At 40.2% G+C, this 27914-nt stretch overlaps 1 protein-coding gene and 2 long non-coding RNA genes across 3 annotated transcripts; 1 reads left to right on the top strand and 2 right to left on the bottom strand.

Moving 5' to 3' along the window:
• Positions 1 to 2: 2 nt before the first annotated feature.
• Positions 3 to 11231, bottom strand: LOC143130983 (uncharacterized). Its single transcript, XR_012988024.1, has 4 exons — positions 11170 to 11231; positions 5195 to 5352; positions 1390 to 1519; positions 3 to 120 (listed from the first exon to the last, which is right to left on the bottom strand). It is a non-coding gene; the product is annotated as an uncharacterized LOC143130983 (long non-coding RNA).
• On the top strand, positions 6909 to 26286 carry LOC143130969 (myosin-7-like). Its single transcript, XM_076290301.1, has 37 exons — positions 6909 to 7109; positions 7312 to 7455; positions 7603 to 7759; positions 7928 to 7955; positions 8040 to 8145; positions 8689 to 8781; positions 8870 to 8933; positions 9020 to 9118; positions 9243 to 9337; positions 9428 to 9566; positions 9640 to 9758; positions 9978 to 10127; positions 10215 to 10385; positions 10497 to 10806; positions 10908 to 10975; positions 11128 to 11333; positions 11908 to 12031; positions 12168 to 12304; positions 19823 to 20078; positions 20275 to 20517; positions 20622 to 20798; positions 20886 to 21031; positions 21125 to 21215; positions 21314 to 21703; positions 21816 to 21942; positions 22054 to 22172; positions 22263 to 22459; positions 22552 to 22735; positions 22823 to 22988; positions 23071 to 23195; positions 23324 to 23632; positions 24300 to 24503; positions 24586 to 24882; positions 24983 to 25087; positions 25561 to 25656; positions 25793 to 25927; positions 26266 to 26286. The coding sequence occupies exons 1-37, from the start codon at positions 6909 to 6911 to the stop codon at positions 26284 to 26286; spliced, it is 5799 nt and encodes a 1932-aa protein (XP_076146416.1).
• LOC143130981 (uncharacterized) lies at positions 12263 to 27664 on the bottom strand. Its single transcript, XR_012988022.1, has 3 exons — positions 27537 to 27664; positions 25546 to 25631; positions 12263 to 12317 (listed from the first exon to the last, which is right to left on the bottom strand). It is a non-coding gene; the product is annotated as an uncharacterized LOC143130981 (long non-coding RNA).
• Positions 27665 to 27914: the final 250 nt, after the last annotated feature.

Raw genomic sequence — 27914 nt, 5'->3', positions numbered from 1 at the left:
CACCTATTGGCACTGAAGATTGAACTGCGAGGTTCCACCTCAAGGACCAGAGAAATCTTCCATTTGGGCTCTTTCAGTTTTACTGTCAAAGCTGTAAAAAGGCTCATCCACAAGGTTCTTCTGTATGACAAAGTGGGAAAGAGAGAAATAGTATAAATACATAGAATTTAAAATAGTATAGATAAAAAACCAATAAGAATCTTTCTAAGTCCTTGTGCTTGTCTTAGGCTGATCCTACACTGAAATGACTGTGTACTGAAATGAATGTTCTGGCTCTGGTCCCAGAGGAGGAGTCTGTTGGCTGCTGCTACCCTGAAATTCTATAAGGAGATGACAAGGTAACACCTGTTGTGCTTTAATTCACAACACAGCTCTACACACACACACACACACACACACGAGCACATACACACACACACACACATTACACATCCACTCAGGATGGAGGCAGGTCAAGGAGGCCATCATCTATACCCATCTTCATGTCTGTGGGAGGTGATGGACAGAGAACTGCTGTGATCTTGAAACTATTTCTTAACCTCAAATTTGACCATGGCATGCCATGATGTAGCCCTAAACTGAATATGTTAGCAACCTCCTTTAATGGAGGATCAAATCAGTCTTTTAATTTTCAGCAATAATCACATTTCATTGAAGCACATCATAATTTAATTTCAGTATATACTGGAAAAGAATGCACAGTCAATAAATACAACATGTAACTACCCAAAAAAAAAATTTCTCGTCTAGTCTTATAAGTTGTAACTCATGAAGCCTAGGAGAATAAAGAGAATAAAAAAGGAAAAGGAAAGAAATCTATGCCTTGATGTCTGTTTTATGTGCAATAACACCTGTTGCAGATTAGATTGAAATATTTCTCAGTCTCATTGACATTTAGCAAGAATTTCACAGGGTTATCTTTGTATTCAAGGACAAAGGGAAGGAGACATGCATGTGCACGGTAAACAAGACAGCACAAGGACTTGCAAGTACCTGTCCAGTCAGCAATTTGAGGGACAGCAACAGACCTTTGAGTCTAAATCCGATATGTCCCCACAAACTATAGCCCATGAACATCAAATAAAATGTGCTTATACATGCTTATACAGCAGTTTCATATAGAAACCACACATCTGGTTTACATGTCCATAACAGTAAACTGACTCAGTAAGCATAAAGCATTAACATTAGCACCTGCTGGGATTCAGCATATATCCCTGAGTACAGTTCCCATGCAGTGCCTGTTTAGTGTTAAAGAGTACGCCTATACATTTTTCCAAACACATTCAATAAAAGTAGATATATCACGCAATACATACAGTAATTACAAAGCCTCTTCAGTAAGATGTATCTATTTCATGTAGTAACAGTCAAAATAAAGGTGCTTACTCTACAGCATCAGCAGCTGAGCCGGCATGATGATGTTCAAAGCCAAGTTCACTTGGTTGAATGGTAATGCTGTGGTTCTTTGTGAGGGGTCAAAGGTCACTTTTTCACAATAGGAGACCATGAAACAAACCTAACAAAAGAAAAGAAAAAGACAGTGCTTAATACACCACCATGACAGAGTAAATATGGTGAATAGATTAGTTACATGTACTGAGTAAAACTAAACTTTGATCATGGCCATGCCACATCTGTTCATGGTCCTTAGCAAACAAAACTGTACGATTCACACAGGATTACCACTTCTCTGTCCTTCTTCCATGGGTTAGTCTGTGAGGTCATGTGGACATGGATAGAGAAACAAGCTCATGTACAGTATACACAAGGAAACTATATGATGCATTCAGATTCCAGACACCTCCCGATGGGCTTGAGCAGGGTGTCACAGGAGTCCATGAAGCCACCTGCCACAGCAAGTCATCCCATGCCAATAATACCTATCCTTTAGGAGAAGCTCTGACGTCCCGCAGGCCGAGGTGGTGATGGCTCAAGGACTCTAGACAGCTGAGACTGGTCCCCATAAGGGTAACGCAGGAGATGGAATGGCATGTCCAACATCTCACAGCTATCTAATTAAGGAAACTGTGACCTCAAATGTCTTACAGTGGGTGAAGAAAAATCACCTTCACTCTCTTAGGCCTTAACGGTCACATTATCGGAACCTTGTGTGTAGCTTCACACTTTCTTTGGTGTGTAAACATGTCTCGACAGTTTTCTTGACCCCAAGTCAAGTGATAATGTAAGACTCAGATGCCTTTGACTCAACACCTCCTTGACTTCTTCTTGGTGCAAACAGCTGAACTAGTGTTTCTAGATGGATATGGTAAGAGAGGTCAGCAGCCAGCTACCCTGTAGGCTTAATGATTTCAGTAATATAATGGATGATTTCCCTGTGTGCACGATTTACATTTCATTTCAGATACCTAGTCTCTTATTTATGACGTTAAATATTACATTTCAATATAGACACAACACTTTTACATTTGTAGATCTGTAAGCACGTAGTGTGCATGTGTCACTATCAAGTGCAAAAGTTTTGTGGTCATGCGAATCAGTTAAAAATGGTCATCTTCATCTGATTTTCAAATAGAATATGGATTAGGTATCTGTTCTTAATTAATTTTGCAATTTAATTAGCTTATGTGTTTCAGTACCATCTGTATAACACACAGTAGCAGCAGTTGTATGTGCATTCAGGCCTCTGAGTCCAAAGAGCAGCTGCTGTACAAATTCATAAGGGTGTGAAGGTACACTGACAAGTGCTTCAAAGGCCATCTGCAGTTGATGGAGGAACCTGAGATGCAATTCACAGGGTTATCTTTGTCCTCAAGGAAACAATGCAGTGCCAATAGTACATAGGCTCCTAAAAAAATCAGCTGTGGCTGTCTAGTTTCCGATCCATAAACAAAAGTTTGGGAGGGAAAAAAAAAAAAAGCATCAGTTTATATCAGTATCCATTGTCCTTGGCTCTATACACAATGGCAGTAGTTATTTCCAAAAAAAAAAAACAGTAAACAAATAAAATGTACGGTAACACCTTATTTTAAGGGGTTCTTGTTCCAGTGTATTTACATAATGAAGTGCAGTGTAACAACCCATGTAACAATATGTAATAACACATACTTATGTTGTCCATACATAATGTATTTTTGTGTACCTACAGATCATTAGTACACATGTGATAAAAAGGGCTTGTTACAATGAGTTGCCAAAGTGGCCTCTCTCTTTGGGGAAGGAAATCAAATTGGCTATGGGGTGAAGAGTCAAATCAGTGGGTGCGTTCGATCTTGCAGCACTGCGCAGATCTGGCTGAATCTTACAATACAAACATGTCTGACGTCGTGATTTGATGCTACCGGAACACGAAGCCAGGCAATTTGTTTCCTTCAGATACAGGTCTTGCTATAACCTCCTGTACACTTTCAAACTTTATAATACTTAAGTTTGTCTGTAGGGACCCTCACCACACTAGTGTAATTATATTTTGAGCATTGTCAGTGGTATAAAATAGCATTTGTGTTTTGATGTTCTAGCTGGCCCTCTTGGCTTTCACTATAAGCCCATTTAGTCTTAATCCAAAAAACGGTCTTGCTCAAAACTCAAGTAACGTAATTTTGCTCCCAATTAAATGTTTGAAATGGTTAACTACACCCTAGATTGTTTTTACTCCGGAGTTACACTTTAATGTTAGGGTGTCAAGAGTCCCAAACTTCAGCCCATAGCCAACTTTTTTCCTTCCCCAAAAAGAGAGGCCACTTTAGCAACTCATTGTAACAACCACTTCTTATTACACGCGTACTAATGATTTGTAGGTACACAACAATACATTATGTATGGACAACATAAGTACGTGTTATTACTTGTTCCATAAGTTGCTACACTTATGAGATACACTGGAACAAGGACCCCTTAAAACAGGGGTCTCAAACTCCCGGCCCGCGGGCCAAATCCGGCCCGTGCCCGGCCAAATTCCGACCTGCGGCCTATTTCAAAATAATAATGTAATTCGGCCCTTGAGGGTATTTTTTATTGCGACAAACAACGACACTGATTAAAATAGACGATAGATCCAAGTACGGTAACAAATCTCATTTGTACTCTCCTCCACTAGTTGCTAGACATCCAGAGCTTGATTCAAGCCCAAAATCGCTGCACACAGTTTTCAGGAAATACAGTGTATTAGCCTACACGCAAGAAACATGAAGACGTGCATTTGTTTGTAATGACGCAGAAGCGATGCAGGCCATAGTTTTGCACAAATTGAAGCAGAAATAGGCCTACACCAAATGTTGAAAAAACGTTCACGTGTGATGAAGTCTTGGGTAGGCAATGCTATTCACCTATTCTGATTCTGAAGGAGAATATCTGCCTTTTGGAGATTATATTATGATCGATCGTCTATTGACAGTGATAGTCACAGTGCGTCTGTGAATGGAGGTGCGTCTTTGCGTACGACGGTGTCCACTAAGCATACCATGCTTATTTCGACCCTTTGCCCAAAATAGCTCGAGGTGGCAGTGGTAATTGTGATGATAGTGTCCGTAATGGACGTGATACAGACAGCTCTGAAGAACTACAAAGTCACCCGCGATAGGAACTGATTTGACCAGGCTACTTTATTGTAGACCTATAATAACGGTTTGTGGAACAGGCTAGTAATAGTTTACTATTGTTACATCTTAAGCCTACTGTTTTCCTGTTAATTTGTTATTTGGGTAATATGACAAAAAGAAAGTAAACCTGCTCAAATAGTATTTACTGAAAGGTGCATAATTTGAGGTGCTTACCATCCAGTGGCAAATTAGATGGGTAAATTTACCCCCTTCATAAACTTTTGTTTATACTCAAAGATTTTTACATTTACACTAGGACTTTATCTCTGACCACTTTCAAGCCATGGCCTTTTGAAATTTTGAGGAAAATATTTTTATTGGGTGTGAAACACACACATACCTATTTTTAGGCTTTTTTGTTTGTTTTCATAATTTGTATTTATATTTATTTTATCATTATTTTATAGCACAGGTGTCTAAAGATAGATAAAAAGATTTGCACTTTTGTATTTGAAAATACAGTATTTGAAAAAAAAACATTGCATTTTAGGAAATAGCCATTATTTTTTGTATTATTCTTCAACACTGACGCGGCCCTCCAATCAGATGACGTTGGCAGAAGTGGCCCCCAGCTCATTTGAGTTTGAGACCCCTGCCTTAAAATAAAGTGTTACCAGAAAAAATCTAATACAGACCTCACTGATAGGCTTTCGATCCAAAAACCCGGCAATGTGCTTGATGTACTGAAAGTACAGCTGACCAGAGACAGCATGAGTGATGACGACCAGATGAAATGCACATTGATCAGCGGGTTGGAATTTTCTACATGGACCGGGAGACGTCAAGAAGGACACTGAAAAACAGAGTTGGAGACAGGGTGAGAGTGGCATCTCATAATAGCAAACTCCAAATTAGGGACCCAGTTGCTGTGCCATTCTCCCCCACAGTGCCTGCACCCTCCTTGCTAGATTAACCTATTGTTGCTACATGACATACATGGCTGCCATCAGTCAGCCATATGGTCTCATGTCCATTTTGGGATGGACCATCCCTCATAAAAAGGACAAATCAACCATGGCCTTGGCAGTGGGGGCAGATACAGTGAAGACCAATCCTGAGGTAAGTAGTCAATTTGCTGCTACAGAGGAGACCAAACAAACAGCTGAATAGATACATAGAGAGTTGGATGGATGAGGATAGCAAGAATGATCGCTAAATGGATGGACAGACATGGCTGACTAGTCAGAGTCAGACACATAGATGTTTTAGTTAGCATTCTGTGCAAGAACTCAAAGTGTGTGATCTGTGTGATTTGATTGCTTCTTGTCTGTTCACTTACAGCAAGTAACATCATATCTGCGTAACAGAACATCTGAGGCTTAACCCAAAGGTGAGATTTACAGACTGAAAATATCACAAAACAATAGTCAAGTCAAGTTTATTTATAGCGCATTTCATACACGGGTAATTCAATGTGCTTAACAAAAACAAAACCGAAGAAAAATAAAATCATAAAAGGGCAATATTTAAAAAATAGTTTAAAAAGTGAGGTAGATAAAATATAATTTTTTGATGCCATCCGTAAATTGGTTCCAGAGCTTAGCATAGCAGTTAAAAGTTGCTTTACCATAAACATTTCTAACAGTGGGTTTTACCAACAAGTGTTTGTCCAGAGACCTGAGAGGTCTGGAGGCACTCTGCTGCTGAAGCAAGTCTGATATAATGATATAAACAAGCAGTACTGCTTTAAAGTCAATTCTGTGACTTACTGAAAGCAGGTATTTGAGTAATGTGGTCAGTTATTTTTCAGTGAGAAAAAAACATATGCTGCCTACTGCTGTATATTGTATCACCTGAAGCTGTTTGATGGTATTTTTAGGAAGGCCTGTGAAAAGCCCATTGCCATAATGAACCTTGCTGGAGATATATGCATGCATGAGTTTTTGTAAATCATGTTTAGACATCTGACCTCAAGTTTGGCAATGCTTTCATGTGGCAATTAGGATCACTGACAAGGAGAGTGGTTTTGAGAACCTTTTGAAAAATTTGGGACATTCAGTTGTTAATTTGGTCATTACACCGATAAAGACATTCAAGGGAACCATAGTCATTAAGCGGTAGGGCAAAGCAAATTTCGGTGTCATCGGCATAGCTATAAAGAGATCAAAATCAAGATTTGTCCAAGTGTCCAATCCAACCCAGTGTTCAAACCACTATATATTTATATTTGACTTTACCGTAGTAAATAGTCTACGTCTCATGGCTTTAAAATCAAGTTTTTTTTGTTTCCCATTCCTGTCTTGTTAGTCCTCTTCTTCTTGCTATAATCATATTATTCATCCTTAAGGTCTCATGTTTTATCTGTGCAGGACTTAATTAGTTCATGTACTTCACATTGCAGACTTCACCATGGGTGATGCTTTGATGGAAGAGTTTGGGGCAGCGGCTCCTTTTCTGAGGAAGTCAGATATGGAGCGTCTGGAGGCCCAGACTCGCCCCTTTGACATTAAGAGGGCCTGCTTCGTGGCAGACCCTGAGGTTGAATACGTGAAGGGAATGGTCCAAAGCAGAGATGGTGACAAAGTTACTGTTGAGACTGAGTTCGGAAAAGTAATATTTTACTTACTGAATTACTAGTATTATATCAATATATATATTTCATTTTACGACTCACAATCTATACCCATTACAATGTAAATGTATTTTTTTTAATACTATTTCCAGACTATATTTCAGTTTAGCTGCTTAGATTAAGAACAAAAGACAGAGGAGGGAATTCTCCAAAGACACTGATTTTGTTTCTATCACTCAGACTGTCACTGTAAAAGATGCAGATGTCCACCAACAGAACCCGCCAAAGTTCGATAAAATTGAGGACATGGCGATGTTCACCTTCTTGCATGAGCCTGCTGTGCTGTTTAACCTCAAAGAGCGTTACGCAGCCTGGATGATCTATGTAAGTACAGAAATTAAGTTCTATCCCATTGTAGCAAAAACAATGGACAAAGCTTATCCTACGTATGATATATTTCTTACTGTAAACTTACTCTGATGCCTCATATTTTTACATTGGTAATAATTAATTGAATGTTTATTTGAACAGACCTACTCTGGGTTGTTCTGTGTCACCGTCAATCCCTACAAGTGGTTGCCAGTGTACAACCAGGAAGTTGTTGTTGCTTACAGAGGCAAGAAGAGGAGTGAAGCTCCTCCCCACATCTTCTCTATCTCTGACAATGCTTACCAGTACATGCTATCAGGTAAAGATCTTCTGTTAAAGCAACCACCTTAGCAGCACTAAATGGGTATGCAGTATGTTGAAAATTGATGACAAGGGGTATAAATACATCATGCTGCTTTAAAATATTCATGAATATAAAATAATGTTTCATGGTTTTATATTAATAATTTATGCTTGCATTACACAGACAGAGAGAACCAGTCTGTCCTTATCACGTAAGTATAATTCAGTCTTTTGTTCTAAATTTCTTGTTAACATGTTGATGAGGGAGTGAACCTTTTCTCCCTTTTTACCAACAGTGGAGAATCTGGTGCTGGGAAGACTGTGAACACCAAAAGAGTCATCCAGTACTTTGCAAGCATTGCAGCAGCCCCTGGAAAGAGGGACCCCTCTCAGGAGAAAAAGGTAAATCACCTCACTGTGTGCTGGACATAATTTCCACTTGGGATGTGTCTCTAGGTAACCTGATTTCACCAGATTCACTCACTTTGTGAAGAGTCTGGGCGCTCATCATTGGGAAATGTTTCCAACCCCAGCATTTTAATGGGTGTCGACTTTAGGTTAACTTTGGAATCATTGGTCCAGCCTAACCAATAATATTGACCAGTGATTCCAAACATTACTTCCTACTTCACCTAACCTTTGCAAACTGATAATAAACCGTATCGGCAGTCTGAAAAAATGTGTTTACATTTACTGTATAAATTTACACATTCTTTGAAGTGCACGTTTTTGATATATGCAGGTATTGACACTTTTAAAACAGCCACGTTCTATTTCCAAACTAATGTCATCCACTCTTGACCGGCAATCTTGCTGGCTGAAGGAAACATCAACACAATGAAAGGAGCCAAACAAATATCTTAGTAAAATGAACAGATACTAGGTGGGTGGGGCCAAGTTAGTCCAAGCATTGATCTGATGATATATTCTGCTATATTTTCCCAGGGCACACTGGAAGATCAAATCATCCAGTGTAACCCTGCTCTGGAGGCTTTTGGTAATGCCAAGACCATCAGAAATGACAACTCCTCCCGATTCGTAAGCCCTCTATTGATTTTCAATTCGTTATCAACTCAAAATCCACTCTTCTATCACTGCCATAATTTTCATGTGTCACTCATGCTAGGGTAAATTCATCCGTATCCACTTCGGTGTGAGCGGCAAGCTGTCTTCAGCAGATATTGAGACCTGTAAGTAAATAAGCCCTTTTTGATCGCCTGCATCTTTGAGACCAAAGATATGGGTTGAAAGTTATAATTACTATTCAATCCCCCAGATCTACTGGAGAAGTCCCGTGTCACTTATCAGCTGAAAGCTGAGAGAGACTACCACATCTTCTACCAGATCCTGTCCCAAAGGAAGCCAGAGCTGTTGGGTGAGAAATGCATGTATATCTCCAGGCATTTGTGGACATGAATGTGAAATAAGTGTTTACTTATTTGTTTCCTTAGCTCATTTACAGTACCGTTACTTAAACTATGGTCTTTCTTTCTTCAGAGATGTTGTTGATCACCCCTATGACTACGCGTTCATCTCCCAAGGAGAGACACAAGTAGCCTCTATTTGTGATGCCGATGAGCTGATGGCTACTGATGTGAGTAGGCCTGCTTTCACTTTCTCAAATACTCATACAAAGGTATGTTGGGAGATGAAGTTACTGAATGTAATATTTTACTTGTTACAGGAAGCCTTTGATGTGCTGGGCTTTACTCAAGAGGAAAAGAACGGTATTTACAAGCTGACTGGTGCCATCATGCACTACGGCAACATGAAGTTCAAGCAGAAGCAGAGAGAGGAGCAGGCAGAGGCTGATGGAACTGAGGGTGTGTAATCATTTTTCCACATGTTACGGTTAAATATGGGTAGAGAGGTGTAACTGTGAGGTTTCCACTACAGATGCCGACAAAGTCGCTTACCTCATGGGCCTGAACTCTGCTGACCTCATCAAGGGTCTGTGTCACCCAAGGGTCAAAGTAGGAAATGAGTGGGTCACCAAAGGACAGAATGTAAATCAGGTAATATCAGAATTCAGGTGATATTATAAGTATTATAAATATTGATAGTAGTTAACTACACTGAATCACTAAGTGTTATGTACAAGGTATAACAACTGGGCTTTTATAAACCCATGCCTGTTTAACAAGTTAAGTGTTAAATTCGATGGCATCATTATTACAGCTGCCACACCTCATCCATTGGCATTTTCCATGTTTTTTTTCCCCCTTCACCTTTAGGTGTACTACTCTATTGGAGCCCTGTCCAAGTCAGTGTATGAGAAGATGTTCTTGTGGATGGTAGTGAGAATCAACCAGTCTTTGGACACCAAACAGCCTCGCCAGCACTTCATTGGTGTGCTGGATATTGCTGGATTTGAGATCTTTGATGTGAGTTTTAAAAATAAGACTAACACAAAATAATAATTTTAAACAAAATATATAATATTAAAGAACATGCCATTTCATATCTTTTAGTTCAACACATTTGAGCAACTGTGCATCAACTTCACTAATGAGAAGCTGCAGCAATTCTTCAACCACCACATGTTTGTGTTGGAGCAAGAGGAGTACAAGAAGGAGGGTATTGAGTGGACATTCATTGACTTTGGCATGGACTTGGCCGCTTGCATCGAGCTCATTGAGAAAGTGAGTGACACTTTATTTACTCACATTTATCCTTGAAAGCATCGATCACTGCTATTTGTGTGGTAGTAAAATGTTTAGAATCAACGTGCTTCCATATTCTTTCCTCCCTAGCCCATGGGTATTATGTCCATCCTTGAAGAGGAGTGCATGTTCCCCAAAGCCAGTGATTCAACATTCAAAGCTAAGCTTTATGACAACCATTTGGGCAAAAATGCCTGCTTCCAGAAGCCAAGGATTGTCAAGGGGAGACCAGAGGCCCATTTCTCTCTGGTTCACTATGCTGGCACTGTTGATTATAACATTGGCAACTGGCTGGTGAAGAACAAAGACCCTCTCAATGAGACCGTGGTCGGACTCTTCCAGAAGTCAACTCTTAAGTTGCTGTGTAGTCTCTTTGCCAACTATGCCGGTGCTGAATCAGGTATTCTGACAGTCTCTTCCTAATTAATCCTGTTACATTAATGAATCAACACCATGGTTATGTAAAGTGCTGATTGAGATGTTATATTTTAATAGCCCAAGAGTCTGGTGGTGGTGGTGGCAAGAAGAAGAAGGGTTCTTCTTTCCAGACCGTGTCTGCCCTTCACAGGGTAAGTGTGGTAGTTAGGTTAACATATCGTATACAGTACAGAGTAACATACTGTATACAGAGTATAGATATTTATTAGCTTTTTTTAACAAAGGGATCAATGGGCCAATTTGGACTCTGTTCAGTCCTGATATTTAAATGTCTGAATAACAGGAAAATCTGAACAAGCTGATGACCAACTTGAGGTCAACTCACCCCCACTTTGTGCGCTGCATCATCCCCAACGAGACCAAGACTCCTGGGGCCATGGAGAATCCTCTGGTCATGCACCAGCTGCGCTGTAACGGTGTGCTGGAAGGCATCAGGATCTGCAGAAAGGGCTTCCCCAACAGGATCCTGTACGGAGACTTCAAACAGAGGTGGGGACAACATCTCTTTTAAGGGAGAATTCTGGCATTTTGTTGTTAGATGTCTTGAAGTATTTCTATTAGGGGAAAAGACTAAGAAAATCAGTGCTGTATTGAGTTAGCTATAATGTTAATAGCAAGAATGTCTGGGCGGCAACAATGCACTCATATAAAGGCAAAAGCTAACAGCAAAATACTTTTTCTAGGCTCAGTATGACATTAAACGTGCTGAGCAACATGTAAAGAATCACTATGGAGATATTCCAGTGTCTGCTGAACAATATCGGTGTTTCATCGGTGTCTCCTCAAAAGACAGAGGTCTATCTATGCAGGGATAATTTCCTTTATGTTAAATAGAAACATAGTACCCAAAAATAGTAACATAGCTCCCTACAATAGTGTCATAGTCAGTTCAGTTATAAAATGTATTGCCCATTGTTTTTGGAAATAAACTGTGCTGGTTTCTGTGTAAATGAGACAAGAAAGAGTGTGTTTTCGACAATCAGCAGTGCAATATTTCTACTTTAGGGTAGATGCTATACAGCATTAGAAATTCAACAATACAATCATACTTCTTGAATTTTAGATACCGTATCCTGAACCCCAATGCCATTCCTGATGGCCAGTTCATTGACAACAAGAAAGGAGCAGAAAAACTGCTTGGATCCCTGGATGTTGACCATGAGCAGTACAGATTCGGACACACCAAGGTATTATGGGTTTCAACTAAGGTCTTATTTATTGGGACACAGGGGTAGACTCTGGTATGTCATATGCTTTGGTAGATGAGGATTTAAGCTATAATAAAATAGACTGTTACACGTTACCTGTTTTGACTCTTATCAGGTGTTCTTCAAAGCTGGTCTCCTGGGTGTCCTTGAGGAGATGAGAGACGATCGTCTCGCTCTCATCATCACTGGTATCCAGGCTAGAAGCCGTGGACTTCTTGCCAGGATTGAATTCCAGAAAATTGTAGAACGCAGGTAAGAATAACCTCTAAAAAGAATAACAAAGTGTATAAAATATCAGTGGTACTAGGTGCTCATGTAGCTGTACTTCAATACAATGATAAAAGTTTTTGGCAAAATTATGAAAATGAAATTAAATTGTGTTATTCTACATTACATTATTTGTTTTAAAAACCCATAAACACAAATAAAAAATGGAAAAAAAAAATCTTCACATTTTTTTTCCCCTTACTTTGATAGTAATTGCTATTTTAAATGGTAGATTCACTGCTTTGTTAAATACTCTTAAGAAAGAATAATCAGAAACCAATGCAAGCGGAGACTTCCGGTTATGGCGCTGTGCTAGATGGACGCATGACAGAGCTCCTCCATGTAAAGTTTGGAAAATAGCAGCCAGGTAGTCTTTTGAAACTATATGTAGCCTCAGTTAACAGTTAACTCCGGTGTCTACAACGAAATACAAGCTAAAATGCCAGGAAAGCAAGTCAAACCTCCTAAGACGACGAAAGACGCCCCATCAAGCCCCACACAGCTAGCAAACCCAGATGCTATAGTAACTTAAACATAGCTAGCCAGAATGAGATTCTCGACGCCATTCAGACAATGAAAGCAACACCAAAGAACTTTTCCTCTGTCGCACGCACGCTATTTGTTTATTCAGCAACGGCTTTGCAAATAACGATGTCCATAGACAAGGTAGAATATGTTGCATAATTTTATGAAATTACGATGTATTGCGACATCATGCAAGTCAAATTTGTAGTTTCTTATGTCTCATTCCATCGAACTACAGATCCGCTACCCGATATGGCAAACTTACATAGTGCGGTTATAGCCGATAGAGGGCCGCGAAGCGAATGCAGAAGTGCCGTTCACCCTGTTAAGAGTTGATGAACCACGGAAACAATTTTGGAAACATTATTTTAAGGTACAAAAAACTCTTTGGTGTTGCTTGAAGGAAGATTTTGTATCGAGATTTGATAATCTGCTTGGCGCTATTCAAGGGTTACAAGGCGAATTGAAGGCAGTGTCAGCACGGGTGACAGAAGCTGAAGAGACAATTGGCACTAGTCAAGATGACATTAACTCCCTCAGAGCACAGTCCACTAGTATGAAAACTGCTCTGGAGGAGCTGGTGCTCAAAGTTGACGATTTAGAGAACCGTGCTCGTCGTTCCAATCTCAGATTGGTTGGTCTTCCTGAGCAGAAACAATGGATTCCTGAGGTGCTGAGTGAACACATTCGACCTGGGCCCATATCCATTGAGAGGGCGCATCGAATAGGCAGAACGAACGAGACCGACCGATCCTCTGTGCGTCCCAGGGTGGTGGTAATGACATTTCTGAACTTCGCTGACAAAGAGGGGGTTATGAAAGCTGCCAGGAGTGCAGGCAACATATTCTGCGACAACCACAGGATTATGTTCTTCCCTGATCTCTCATCTGATTTGGTTAAGCGACGGAAAATGTTTGACTCAGTGAAGAAACAACTGGCCGCCCTTTCTTGCCCAAATGTGCGCTATGGAATAGTTCACCCAGCTAAACTACTAATCACCTTCAAGGGAAGGCGACACACATTCGACTCGGCGTCGAGTGCGGAGGAGTTCGTGCAAGGGCTGAAGGCTGACGACGTTAACGTTACTCTGGAGGCCGGGACAACGGAGACGAGTCGACAGACTGATCTGAACTTTGACTGAATGGGCTACTTCCTTTTTCGCGGACTGCAATCAAGTCAGGTAGCAAATGATTCGTGGACTGTTTGAATATCGCGAAATCAATAATTGAGACTATTTGACTGCATATTTTAAGTATTCTTTTCTGATACTTTTGGGGCTCTGTGTAGTTCAGTTGGTATGCTGTTCCTCACCGTGATATGGGCATGGGTGGACCAGCGAAGCTCCATAATGTTCCCTGTGAAGTTTGAACTGTGGGTGGGTTTGTGTATCTCGTTTGGGGAAATACACGTAGTGTTGTACATGTTTATAGGCACGTATTTTGCTTTTTTGTTTATTACATTTTACTTTGGCTCAACAACTAATTTAACATTAATGCCTCCAGACTATTCAATATTGCAGCATGTTACATGATCTTCAGTTTACATCCTGGAATGTTAGGGGTCTAAATAAGCTTGTCAAGTTAAAACAAGTCATGAGCAGAATCAAGCAACTTAAGGCTAGGATAGTCTTTCTCCAAGAGACCCACTTGACTCCAGAGGACATAGTTAGAGTAAGGAAGAGATGGCCAGGCCGTGTTTTTTCAGCCTCATTCAGTTCACACTCACGTGGGGTACTAACTCTGATACATAATTCAGTGCCTTTTCATCTTATAGATGTCACTGAAGATAAGCTTGGCAGGTATCTTATTATTCAGTGTGAAATTTTCTCTGTAAAACTCAATCTAGTTAACCTGTATGGGCCAAATGATGACAATCCATCGTTTTTCAGACACCTGTTCTTAACTTTAGCTGAATTACCAGGTAGTTACATTATAGGCGGGGATTTCAATTGTACCCTAAAACCCGAATTGGATAGATCCACAGGGACGGATGCCTCTCACAACCAGACCAGAAGGGGTTGCTGCCAATTATTACTGATTTCAATTTGATTGATTTGTGGAGACGGAACAATCCTGGTCAGTTAACATTTTCTTGTTACTCAAGCACTTGTCAGACGTTCTCTAGAATTGATTACTTCTTAGTCTCAGCCACTTTATTGTCCACAATTTCACATGGTTGGTATGGTTGGTATGATAGTATAGTGATCTCTGATCATGCCTCAGTTTCATTCCTACTGAGTTTTCCCAAATCTTTTGTCAGTTCCCCTAGATGGCGTCTTCAGTCCTTTTGGCTGAAAGACCCAGAATTTATTCAATATATTGGACTACAAATTGATAACTACTTTGTGAATAATACCAACGAGACATCTGCTGCTATACGATGGGATGCCTTTAAAGCTTTTTTGAGAGGTCAGATGATTAGCTTTATTAGCTTTAAACATAAATCTTGGAGACTGGAGGTGGAACAATTAGATATTATTGAAACCGACTACTTTAAATCCCCCTCCCAAGAATTATTTAAAGAGCTTAATGAGCAAAGAGCTAAATATAATGTTTTATCAACAAACAAAGCAACCAAAAGTTTGATGAGGCTGAGGCAATCTTACTACGAACAAGGTGAAAAAGCCGGTAGGCTCTTAGCCTGGCGTCTTAAGCAAGCAGAAGCCGACAGAGCAATAAATGCAAATGAAAATGAGGAAGATCTGCAGACCAGTGACCCGCAGGACATCAATAAGACCTTTTTACATTTTTACCAAAAATTGTACTCCACAGATTATTCAGCTACAGCTATACAAAAACAGAAAGCGTTTTTGGACTCTCTACACTTTGCCACCCTGGGGGGAGACACAGTGGAGGCTTTAGAATCTGACCTGGATGCTGAGGAATTGTGTGAAGCTATAGCCAGCATGAATGGGGGGAAAGCCCCTGGACCGGATGGGATCCCCATCGAAATGTATAAAGTCTTTAAAGATAAATTAATACCTCCTCTACTTGAGATGTATCATGAATCATTGGACAGTGGTTCCCTCCCCCCTTCTCTTAATATGGCAATGATATCACTTTTGTTAAAACCAGGGAAACCACCTACTCGATGTGGGTCCTACAGACCGATTTCTCTCCTTAACAGTGATCTTAAGATTCTGTGAAGGGGTTAGCGAGACGATTAGAAATACTTCTACCTAGGATGGTGCACTCTGACCAGAACGGCTTTGTCCAGGGAAGACAGGGCTTTCACAATGTTCGAAGAGTGCTTAATGTCATCTTTGAGAAATCTGGTTGTAAGGATAATGCCATTCAAGGCTTTTGACAGAGTGGAGTGGCAATATTTATTTGATGTTCTGCAAAGATTTGGTTTAAAGACGAAATTTCTGGGCTGGGTTAGACTTCTCTATGCTGATCCACAGGCTGTAGTTGTAACTAATGGAATGACTTCTCAGCCTTTTCAGTTGCAGCGAGGAACGAGACAAGGTTGTCCCTTGTCTCCATTATTGTTTGTCCTCAGGGCTCCAGAGTGCGACCAATTTACTAATTTTTCAAAAGAAAATCGGAGGTCGCACCGGTGCGACCAGCTATTCGAGAGAGGAAAAAGTGTCCGCTTTGAAACTCTACCTTTGGTTCAATAACAGACACATATTTGGCCAATATCGTGGTTTATAAAATTACGGATAGTGAAGGGCGGGACCTCCCCTCTGATTGGCCGTGACCCAGTGCCTGTGTGTAAATTTGAAAATGCGTGTGCTGCAGAGAGAGAGAGAGAGAGAGAGAGAGAGGTCAAAGACCCATCAGATAAACAGAGTGGATGTAGTTGCATTACAGTGTGGTCACATAGGCCGAGATAAATGTCCCCTCTCCCCACTGCCTTTCGGCAGCTGGCAGCAGCAAACCGATCAGACGAGCCCGAGATGATGATCAAGTTTATCGTTGCCTACGATAGGCCTAGTGAAACTTCCCTTCGCCAAGTTCAGTCCGAAATAATTATTCACCAGAAAAATTGTTTGAACGTAAACCTGACGTACAGGAATGCCACTTGCGCCAAATTTATAGGAGTCATTGCAGATAAAAAGACGTCTTAAAATTTCGAACAATGCATACAAGGCCTTCCCGAACGACAGAGATACAGATATCGCCGAAAAGAAGTGCGTCATTGACCGCAGTTACATGCAGGGAGTAACCCGGTTTTCAACAGCAATATTCGTTTTGCGCGCGAGTTGCGTTCTCATTCTGATGGCATCAATCAATTTAATCCGGTATTTGGCGCAAACCGAATATCGCTGCTAGATTTAAAGCCCGAATATTCCCTGCATGTATAACTGTGGTCATTGTGTACGGTGAATTGAATGGACACATTTAGATCGAGCATGGCAAGTCATTGCAATAGCCTATAATAATAGGCCTACCATTTTGTTACTGGATTAACCATAGTGATGTTCTTATTGAAAATTTAAAAATACTAAAATTAAAACGTTAATTGCATTGTGGGGCTGTCAAATGATCACATAAAAATCCCCCAGGCTACTTGGAACATCTCTTTGAATTGTGCTCAAATACATTTCTATGGAAGATGCTATCATGGCGAGCTGGTTTAGCCAAGGCCTAAAGATCATGAAGGATAGTATGTAAGACATTGAGCCATGAGATGTGCAGTTTGAAGCCCTTAAAAGATGTGCACTGTTAATTTACTCACTGTTATTTTTATTTAATTCATCTTGAGATGTTTCATTAACTTCATTAAGTTACTTTTCTTGTAGAATTGTAAATCATAAGTCATAGGACAACCTATATAGGACAGTAATTAAGGGAAAAAAGTGAACCTGCTGTGGTGTTAAATGCGATGTGGTTGAAAATTTGGGTGCACCTAACTTTTGTGCTGGTGCACCTAAGAAAAAAAGTTAGGCGCACGAGTGCAACCAGTGCAAAAAGTTAGTCTGGAGCCCTGGTCCTGGCTATTGAGCCATTGGCTATGGCAATTCGAAAGAGTACCAATTTAGAGGGAATAAGGATTGGTGACTTCGATCATCGTATAGCTCTATATCTGAAACATACTCTGTCCACATTACTTGATCTGATTAGGTCTTTTGGCGTTTTTACGGGTTACAGGATTAATGACTCCAAATCAGTGATAATGTTTATGAATCAAAGCGAGACAAAAAATCCTCCAGTCTGTACTCCCTTTCAGGTCTCAACACAGGGTTTTACATACCTAGGTATTGCGATTTCTCCTACAATTGATAACATTGTCCCTAATAATTATAACCCCATGCTGGATAAGGTTACTCAGCTTGTGAACAGATGGACAAAACTTCCCATATCTATGATTGGTCGTGTGAATGTTCTTAAGATGTCTATATTACCTACGTTTTTGTATCTTTTCCAGTCCATTCCCCTTTCTCCTCCACCTTCTTTTTTTCCTTTTGTCAAAAAACTTTTCTCAAACTTTATATGGAACAACAGGCGTCCTAGGCTCAGGCTGTCTCTACCATACGATAGAGGTGGATTACAGTTACCAAACCTGGAGTGGTATTACTGGGCAGCTCAAAGCAGAGCAGCAATGTTTTACTTTGAAAAGGTTCATCCGCCATCCTGGGTTCCAATAGAATCTCACCGAACTGGTATGCCCCCTAATTTATACATATACTCTGCAAATAAAAAAGAGCTAATTAAACAGACAAAAATCCCTTTTTAAAAAACACTCTAATAACCTGGTTCACAGTTCATATTTGGGAGAGGATTTCAGGTTGTCTCAGTTTTCCCCTATATTTGGGAACAAGGACTTCCAACCTGGTAGAGCAGACCCAGGATTTAAAATATGGGCATTACAGGGTATAGCTAAAATTTCTGACCTGTATAATGATAGCTATGTTCTAATGTCATTTGCAGAACTTAAATCCAAACACGCAATTCCTGCAAAACACTTTTTTAAGTATTTGCAAATAAGAAGCTTTATACTGAGCAGGCAATGTAATAGTTTGACAATGCCTCCTCTCTCTACTTTAGAAAGATTTACACAGAACTTTTTGTACGCCAGGGGTCAGGTTTCTTTATTGTATAACCTCTTTGTAAGTAACTCCACAGAATCCTCACAGAACATCTTACAAGCTTGGAGGGCCGACTTACAGGAGAACATAACTGAAGTAGAGTGGTCAGAAGCATGTAGTTTAGCTCAAATACAAACCATAAACACAAACTCTAAACTGCTACAATACAAATGGTTTACTAGACTTTACATCACTCCAGCCAAGTTGCACTGCTTCAATTCTAACATTCCCGACACCTGCTTTAAATGTAAGCACCAAAAAGGCTCCTTGTTTCACTGCATGTGGGAATGCCCGCAAATATTAGCCTTTTGAAAGAAGGTGTTAGAGACTATCAGCGAAATAATTGGTGAGGAAGTACCCCTTAACCCAAAAATATGTTTATTGCAAATCTATCCAGAAGAATTGGCCTCCTCTAGCAATGTAAGATCTTTATTGAATATCTGTCTTTTGGAGGCTAAACGCTGTATAGCCTGTGTGTGGAAGACGGAGACAGCTTGTACCATAGCACAATGGCTAAAGGGAATGTGTTTTTACTTTGCTCTGGAGAAGATAAGTTACACTATAAAAAACAAACTAGACAAATTTTGGAAGGTCTGGAATATCTTTTGCTATTTTCTTGAAAACCATAATATTGAAATGGATGGCTGGAAAGATTAAGAAATGTATATTGAGCCCCCCCCCCCCCTTTTTTTGTTTGTTTTTTTGTTATTATTATTTTATATATTTTTTTATTTTTTATTTATTTATTTATTTGTATTTCATGTGCTTCTTGGTGATGTGCTGTAGTGCTAGGGCAATGTGATATAACACAGTATTAGTGTACTGTGATCTGTTTTGTTTGTGCCATGGGGTTGTATTGTTGTATGTTTGTAACGTGAACAAAAAGCTTTAATAAATAAAGGTTTAAAAAAAAGAAACCAATGCAAGCACTAATTACATTACAGGGACGCACTGCTGGTGATTCAGTGGAACGTTCGTGCTTTCATGGGGGTCAAGAATTGGCCCTGGATGAAGATGTTCTTCAAGATCAAGCCCCTGCTGAAATCTGCTGAGGCTGAGAAAGAGATGGCTAACATGAAGGAAGAGTTCCTGAAGCTGAAGGATGCCTATGCAAAATCTGAGGCTCGTAGAAAGGAGCTGGAGGAGAAAATGGTTTCTGTTCTCCAAGAGAAGAATGACCTACAACTTCAATGCCAGACTGTGAGTATATTCTACAGTTTAACCAGAGACTATTTCTGAGTCAGTGAGGGATGCATTGATGCATCAATGAGTGAGGGATGCACAAATTTAAATGTAACTCACATTCAAAATCAAATGCAAATATGTCAGATATTGTAGTCATATCTGCTATTTGTAGATATTTATCTGTCGATCTACAATTCTTTCTTCATTCTAGGAGCAAGACAATCTGTGTGATGCTGAGGAGCGATGTGAAGGTCTGATCAAGAGCAAGATTCAGCTCGAGGCCAAATTAAAGGAGCTGACTGAGAGACTGGAAGATGAAGAGGAGATGAATTCAGAGCTGACTGCAAAGAAGAGGAAGTTGGAGGATGAGTGCTCTGAACTGAAGAAGGACATTGACGATCTAGAGCTCACACTGGCAAAAGTGGAAAAGGAAAAACATGCCACTGAGAATAAGGTCAGCAGAACTGAAAATCCTTCTAATCACTAAGGAAAACGTAAAGAAAGCAATCAAGTCAAGTGATCAAGTAACCATTTGTCAATGGTCTACTTTACTTTTAGGTTAAAAACCTGACTGAGGAGATGGCAGCTCTTGATGAAATCATTGCCAAGCTGACCAAGGAGAAGAAAGCACTGCAGGAGGCCCACCAGCAAACGCTGGATGACCTTCAGAGTGAGGAGGACAAAGTCAACACTCTGACTAAGGCCAAAACCAAGCTGGAACAGCAAGTTGATGATGTAGGCAATAAAAAACAAATGTACTGTACATCTCACTGCATTAAATGAATGAAGATACTTAAACAATTTATTTTTTATTCTAAATAGCTTGAAGGGTCCCTGGAACAGGAAAAGAAACTTAGGATGGATCTTGAAAGGGCTAAGAGGAAGCTTGAGGGTGACTTAAAGTTGACCCAGGAAAATCTGATGGACTTGGAAAATGACAAACAGCAGCTTGAAGAGCGACTGAAAAAGTATGCACAAATCAAACACTCATCTATAAAATAATAATTATACAGAGAAAATATATATTCCATTAATATTTTCATTGGCATGTTTAAACACAGGAAAGACTTTGAGATTAGTCAACTTAATAGCAAGATTGAAGATGAACAAGCTATGGCTGCCCAGCTCCAGAAGAAACTGAAGGAGCTGCAGGTAAAACAAAAACTGATAGGAAAGAAAATGTAAAAATTCTTTAAAAAATACATGTATGTTTTATGTTTTAAAAATGTGTACTATTTTAATTTCCTTAGGCCCGCATTGAGGAGCTGGAGGAAGAGCTGGAGGCTGAGAGAGCTGCCCGAGCCAAAGTAGAGAAGCAGAGGGCAGACCTGGCCAGAGAGCTGGAGGAGATCAGTGAGAGGCTGGAGGAGGCTGGAGGTGCCACTGCTGCCCAGATTGAGATGAACAAGAAGAGGGAGGCTGAGTTCCAGAAGCTGCGCAGAGACCTTGAAGAGTCCACTTTGCAACATGAGGCCACTGCCTCCACACTGAGGAAGAAGCATGCAGACAGTGTAGCTGACCTCGGGGAGCAGATTGACAACCTTCAGAGAGTGAAACAAAAGCTTGAGAAGGAGAAGAGTGAGCTCCGTCTGGAGCTGGACGATGTGGTCTCCAACATGGAGCAGGTCTCCAAGGCCAAGGTTTGTGCAAATTGACTAAAGGAAGAACCTGTATAATGGGTATCATTGAATTATCACTGAACAGTTTTCAAGAAATAGTACATGAGAACAACGTTCTGTATTATTTTGTCAGACAAACTTGGAGAAGATGTGTAGAACACTGGAGGACCAGATGAGTGAATACAGAACGAAGTCTGAGGAAGGCCAGCGCTCCATCAATGACTTCACCATGCAGAAAGCCAAGCTTCAAACTGAAAATGGTAAGTCAAAATGGTAAAAGAACTGATTAATTTGATACATTACATGTATCAAGGAAAAAAAGAAGAAAAGAAGCATTATAGCATTGAAACATGTATATTCTGTTTATCAAGGTGAGCTTACAAGACAGTTGGAAGAGAAAGACTCACTGGTTTCTCAACTGACAAGAGGCAAACAGTCGTACACGCAGCAGATTGAGGATCTCAAGAGGCAACTTGAGGAGGAAGTGAAGGTATTCATAACTGACTTGCATAAAAGTCTTTCAATTGTTTCTCTTTAGTTATGAAATATCTGATGGACATGTATCTGATCCTATCCACAGGCCAAGAATGCACTAGCCCATGCAGTGCAGTCTGCTCGCCATGATGCTGACCTCCTGAGGGAGCAGTATGAGGAGGAGCAGGAGGCCAAGGCTGAGCTGCAGCGCAGTCTCTCCAAGGCCAACTCTGAGGTGGCTCAGTGGAGAACCAAGTACGAGACTGATGCCATCCAGAGGACTGAGGAGCTGGAAGATGCCAAGTAAGGCCCCCTGAACTGACTGTATGAATTGTTTAAAATCAATGATTAGATATGGCATGCACATGTCAATTTCATTTTTTTTTTTTCCTCAGGAAAAAACTTGCTCAGCGTCTGCAAGATGCAGAGGAAGCTGTGGAGGCTGTCAATGCCAAATGCTCCTCCCTGGAGAAAACTAAGCATAGACTGCAGAATGAGATTGAAGATCTCATGGTAGATGTGGAGAGATCCAATGCTGCTGCTGCTGCTCTAGACAAGAGACAAAGAAACTTTGATAAGGTAAAAAAAACAAATGGTCAATACACCATTGTCAATATGCCTTAACATGGTTTTCAGACATGGACTTAAAGATTTTCACCTTAACAGGTCCTGGCTGAATGGAAGCAGAAGTATGAGGAGTCCCAGACTGAGCTGGAGAGTTCCCAGAAAGAGTCCAGATCTCTTGGCACTGAGCTCTTCAAACTCAAGAACTCTTATGAGGAATCTCTGGATCACCTTGAGACCATGAAAAGGGAGAACAAAAATCTCCAAGGTCTGTTTGACCCCCCTAAAGACAAAACGTATATGATTGTTAAAGTGATATCATACAACTAACATCTTGGTCTGCTTTGCAGAGGAAATTTCTGATCTCACTGAGCAACTTGGTGAGACTGGAAAGAGCATTCATGAGCTTGAGAAGGTCAGGAAGACACTTGAGCAAGAGAAGGCAGAGATCCAGACTGCCCTAGAGGAAGCTGAGGTACATTCATGCACTAAAGACCAAAAATAATCAGAAAGCTAGTTTCCCTATTTCCTAGATAATATAGGATGCTTGTGTTTACAGAAGTATATAACTAAGTCGATTATCATGTTTCTTTATTTCCATAGGGTTCCCTTGAACATGAGGAGGGTAAGATCCTCAGAGCTCAGCTGGAGTTCAATCAGGTCAAAGCTGACATTGAGCGTAAACTTGCTGAGAAGGATGAGGAGATGGAGCAGGCCAAGAGGAACCAGCAGAGAGTGGTGGATACCCTGCAAAGCTCCCTGGAGTCTGAGACTCGCAGCAGGAATGAGGCTCTCAGACTGAAGAAGAAAATGGAGGGAGACCTCAATGAGATGGAGATCCAGCTCAGCCAAGCCAACAGGCAGGCATCTGAGGCCCAGAAGCAGCTCAAGGGTCTACACGGACATATGAAGGTAAAACAATGCAGCACAGAGCTCCATAATCCCATTGACTGTCTGGAAATCTCTACCTGCATAGGTCTTATAGGAGTGCATTCCTACACCTGACATAACAGCTAAGCACAGCACAGAGCTCTCATTGACTGTCAAAAGATCACTAACTAAATAGGTCTTATAGAAGTATGTATTTCTAAGATTGACGTAACAGCTAATATTCACCTGCAGCATTTTTTGCCTCTTTCTAACTTAAGATTTCCCTCATACATTTTCCATCTTCTCCACTTAAATAGTTGCTTAAATAGTGCATGTAATCTAAGGTTTCTTTAAATAATTCAAATAGTATTTTATTGTGGTAATATGGTGGCAACATGGCGCGTAAGCTAAGGTAAGCTAACTGGCTCATTTGTTTTGTCTGAAAAGTGCAGCTTTGCCTTTTATTTCTGCTTCAGGATAACAAGCTCTTTGGTCTGAAAAGTGCAGCTTTGCTTTTTATTTCTGCTTCAGGATAACAAGCTCTTTGGTCTGAAAAGTGCAGCTTTGCCTTTTATTTCTGCTTCAGGATAACAAGCTCTTTGGATGGCTAGCTGAATAAGCTCAAACAAGGGTTAATTGAAACAAGGTTAGGCTGTGTGTTAACAATCTAGAAAATAAATGTTTACATTTCCCATTGTGTACATTGCAGGATGCTCAACTGCAGCTGGATGATGCTCTACGTGGTAATGATGATCTCAAAGAGAACATTGCTATTGTGGAGAGACGCAACAATCTGCTGCAGGCTGAACTGGATGAGCTGAGGTCCCTGGTGGAGCAGACTGAGAGAGGCCGGAAACTGGCTGAACAGGAGCTGCTGGACGTCAGTGAGAGGGTGCAGCTGCTGCACTCTCAGGTAAAATCCTAAACATGGTGGTTTTCAGATTAATTCATAATATGACACAGACTATTATTAATATTCCTGTCTTCACACATAGAACACCAGCCTGCTGAACCAGAAGAAGAAGCTGGAGGGTGATACATCCCAGCTGCAGAATGAAGTAGAGGAGGCTGTGCAGGAGTGCAGGAATGCTGAGGAAAAGGCCAAGAAGGCCATCACTGATGCTGCCATGATGGCAGAGGAGCTGAAGAAGGAGCAGGACACCAGTGCTCACCTGGAGCGCATGAAGAAGAACATGGAGCAGACCATCAAGGACCTGCAGCACCGTCTGGATGAAGCTGAACAAATCGCCATGAAAGGTGGCAAGAAGCAGATCCAGAAACTGGAGTCCAGAGTAAGTCTTGCGTTTTTGCTAAAGCACTTTTTCTAATAATCAGTGCTCAACTAGACATACCACTTTTTGTTAAACATTTGCTTTACTTGTCAACATTTAGGTGAGAGAGCTGGAAAGTGAGGTGGAAATGGAGCAACGGAAGGCTGGTGATTCTGTCAAAGGAATCCGTAAATATGAGCGCCGCATTAAAGAGCTCACCTATCAGGTATATTAAATTATATTAGACATGTGCAACACACAGACAAACGAACAATAGCCTGTGCCACTGTGTTGCAAGCTAAGTGATGTCAAAAATGTGTCTTCATGAACAAGAGAGAATCAGCCTTGAAATTGTGCAAGTAACACAATGCAATGTGTTTCTTCAGCAATTGTCACATTTTCTGTTAAAATGATATGATGTGAAGTGGTAAATTATGAAATAGCTGTGATAGTAGCATACAGTAAGGTAAATATAGTTGTTGTAATCAATGACAACTCTCTGTAATAGGCTAGGTAGGATATAGGCGTACTGTAATCATGTAGTATCATTTAACGGCACAAAACATTTTCTTTCATCTTTTGTATGGCAACATTTTTCCCACCCCTGAATTATATCATACCAAAAAGAAATTAATACATAAAGAAATTAATATAATGTGAAATGCTAGCACAAAATTCACCCACCTCTCCCATCTGTAGACTGAGGAGGACAAAAAGAATTTGAGCCGTCTTCAGGATCTGGTGGACAAACTGCAGCTGAAGGTCAAGTCCTACAAGAGAACAGCAGAGGAGGCTGTAAGTTACATCCTCTTCTCTTAGTTTTCCCTTCTCTTCCTTGTTTTATCTATTATCAAAGTTGTTTGATCCATTAACTGCTGAACATGCACATAAACAATAAACTAAAAACACTTCATTTGTGTGCACATTTCAGGAAGAGCAGGCCAATAGCAACCTGGGCAAGTTCCGCAAGCTGCAGCATGAGCTGGATGAGGCTGAGGAGAGAGCTGATATAGCTGAGTCTCAAGTCAACAAGATGAGAGCCAAGAGCCGTGATACCGGTGGCAAGGTGAGAGCAACAGTTGCACAACTAGAACTCAATGTCATATAGTTAGACCACTGTATTGATATATAGTATTAATATATATGAATATCATTATCATGAATAGTATATATATTACTATAATACATTGTAATATATGTTGCAGCCTTTAGCAGTACTAGGCCCTCTCATAGTGTTTAAAATGATTCATAATCATCAGGGCTCAAGAATTGGCCCTAGGCACCAGCAAAATGCTAATGTAATGTGAAAGTGGCTGGTAGATTAATAGTAGTTTATTTTGACCCCTGACAAACATATTTATCCACATATTGCTGACAATATATTTTTTTTTTGCTGTATCACAGAAAGGACACGATGAAGAGTGAAGCTCTCATGATGGACGTGTCTGAAAAGTTATTGTTTGCTGTGTCATAGTTTTCAGTGTGGAATGCATTCCAATACAATCACTTAAAAATGTTTTCTGGTGTTTGTATGTTCATAAAATACTTGCATGAAACATTCTTCAAGGACCTCACCTATACATTTACAGCAGGTCTACATAGAAGAAGGAGAAAAATTAAACTAAGGGCATTCTTCTTTAATGATGCTATGAAGATAATTGGCCTCATAAACCTCATTAAACTGACAGTAATGCCTGCTGGGACCAGTATTTGATACGCCCATCCAGCAGATTAACAGGTCTGAGTTAACAGACATATAGAGATATAATCCCAGAAAATACACCTACAGTACTTGTTATACTTAAATGATATGCACTCTTTGCCTAATATAGGCCACTTAATCAGCACAAAGTACCACATTCAGTGGACAAGTAGCAAATATACAATCAATCCCCAACATTATCTTCTCCAATCTGAAGCTGCAGCCACTTCAATCAAACTCAAACCCCCTCCTGCTTTTTTGAAATCACCAGTGTGGAAATATTTTGAGGTTCACATTCCTTCACATCAATTAGCTCTAATTTAGGCTGATCAACTTTGCAAGTGTCTGCAATAAAAAGAAAAAAGGGTTTTCAAAGACCATTATGAGTAAGAGGCAACATGCAGGCCACTGTTAGGAGGTGTAAGGTGCACATAGTGATGCCCTGCCCACAGTGAAGCTGCAGTGTTGGACACATGGTCAGTGACCACATGCAACACCTTCAGAAACCACCAGAGCACTGCAGTGCAGACAACTGGAAGAAAAAACCCTGGCCTGTGGTCTAGAAAATCTCTACTTGACGAATATTAATCCATCTACTAAAAGCAACTGCCTAAAAGATTGCTAAATTAATACCTAAAATACTGCATTATTTCTATAGATAGATTAATACAAATTGACCACTGGTTCCAGCCAAAAAATTATAAACTTTACTTGGAGTAACTACCACAATAACTATCACAGTTTTAGGAGATCCCAAGTCTGCTTGGGATTAACTATCACAATGTTAGGATATATCCTAACTCTACTAAAGTGATAACAGGGTGAAAGGTGTTTAGAAATACTCATGTTTTCATAATATTTTGAAAACACTGAAGACAAACTATGAATAAAAACAAATTACCACACTCATTAACAAAGCCAAATCTGGAATATTATATCACAGTACATGCTCAACATAGTAATGTTTGCTTACTTTTACACCTTGAGATCTTCTTTTGTATTGGCACTGAACTTCAAGGGTCCACCTCAAGGACCAGAGAAATCTTCCATTTGGGCTCTTTCAGTTTTGCTGTCAAAGCTGTAAAAAGGCTCACCCACAAGGTTCTTCTGTATGACAAAGAAAGAAAGAGAGAAACATATTATTAATACATAGTATTTAGAAATGTAATAGATAAATGCATATTATTTAGGATAAGGCATTTTTAATGATTTAAGGTGATTTTTATCACTACTTCTACTACACTGACCTTAAATTAAGTTAGCCCATCTGGTACAGGGTAAAAACAATATAAATCTTTCCATGTCCTTGTGCTTGTCTAAGGCTGATCCGACATTTAGCAAGAATTTCACA

The sequence above is a fragment of the Alosa pseudoharengus genome, unplaced genomic scaffold (assembly GCF_046254945.1).
Source record: "Alosa pseudoharengus isolate Yale_2024_CS ecotype anadromous, Long Island Sound unplaced genomic scaffold, YU_APseudo_1.1 YU_APseudo_1.1_scf_18, whole genome shotgun sequence".
Taxonomy (NCBI): Eukaryota; Metazoa; Chordata; class Actinopteri; order Clupeiformes; family Clupeidae; genus Alosa; species Alosa pseudoharengus.
Note: the sequence above shows the minus strand (reverse complement) of the source record. Positions and strands in the feature narration are given on the sequence as shown.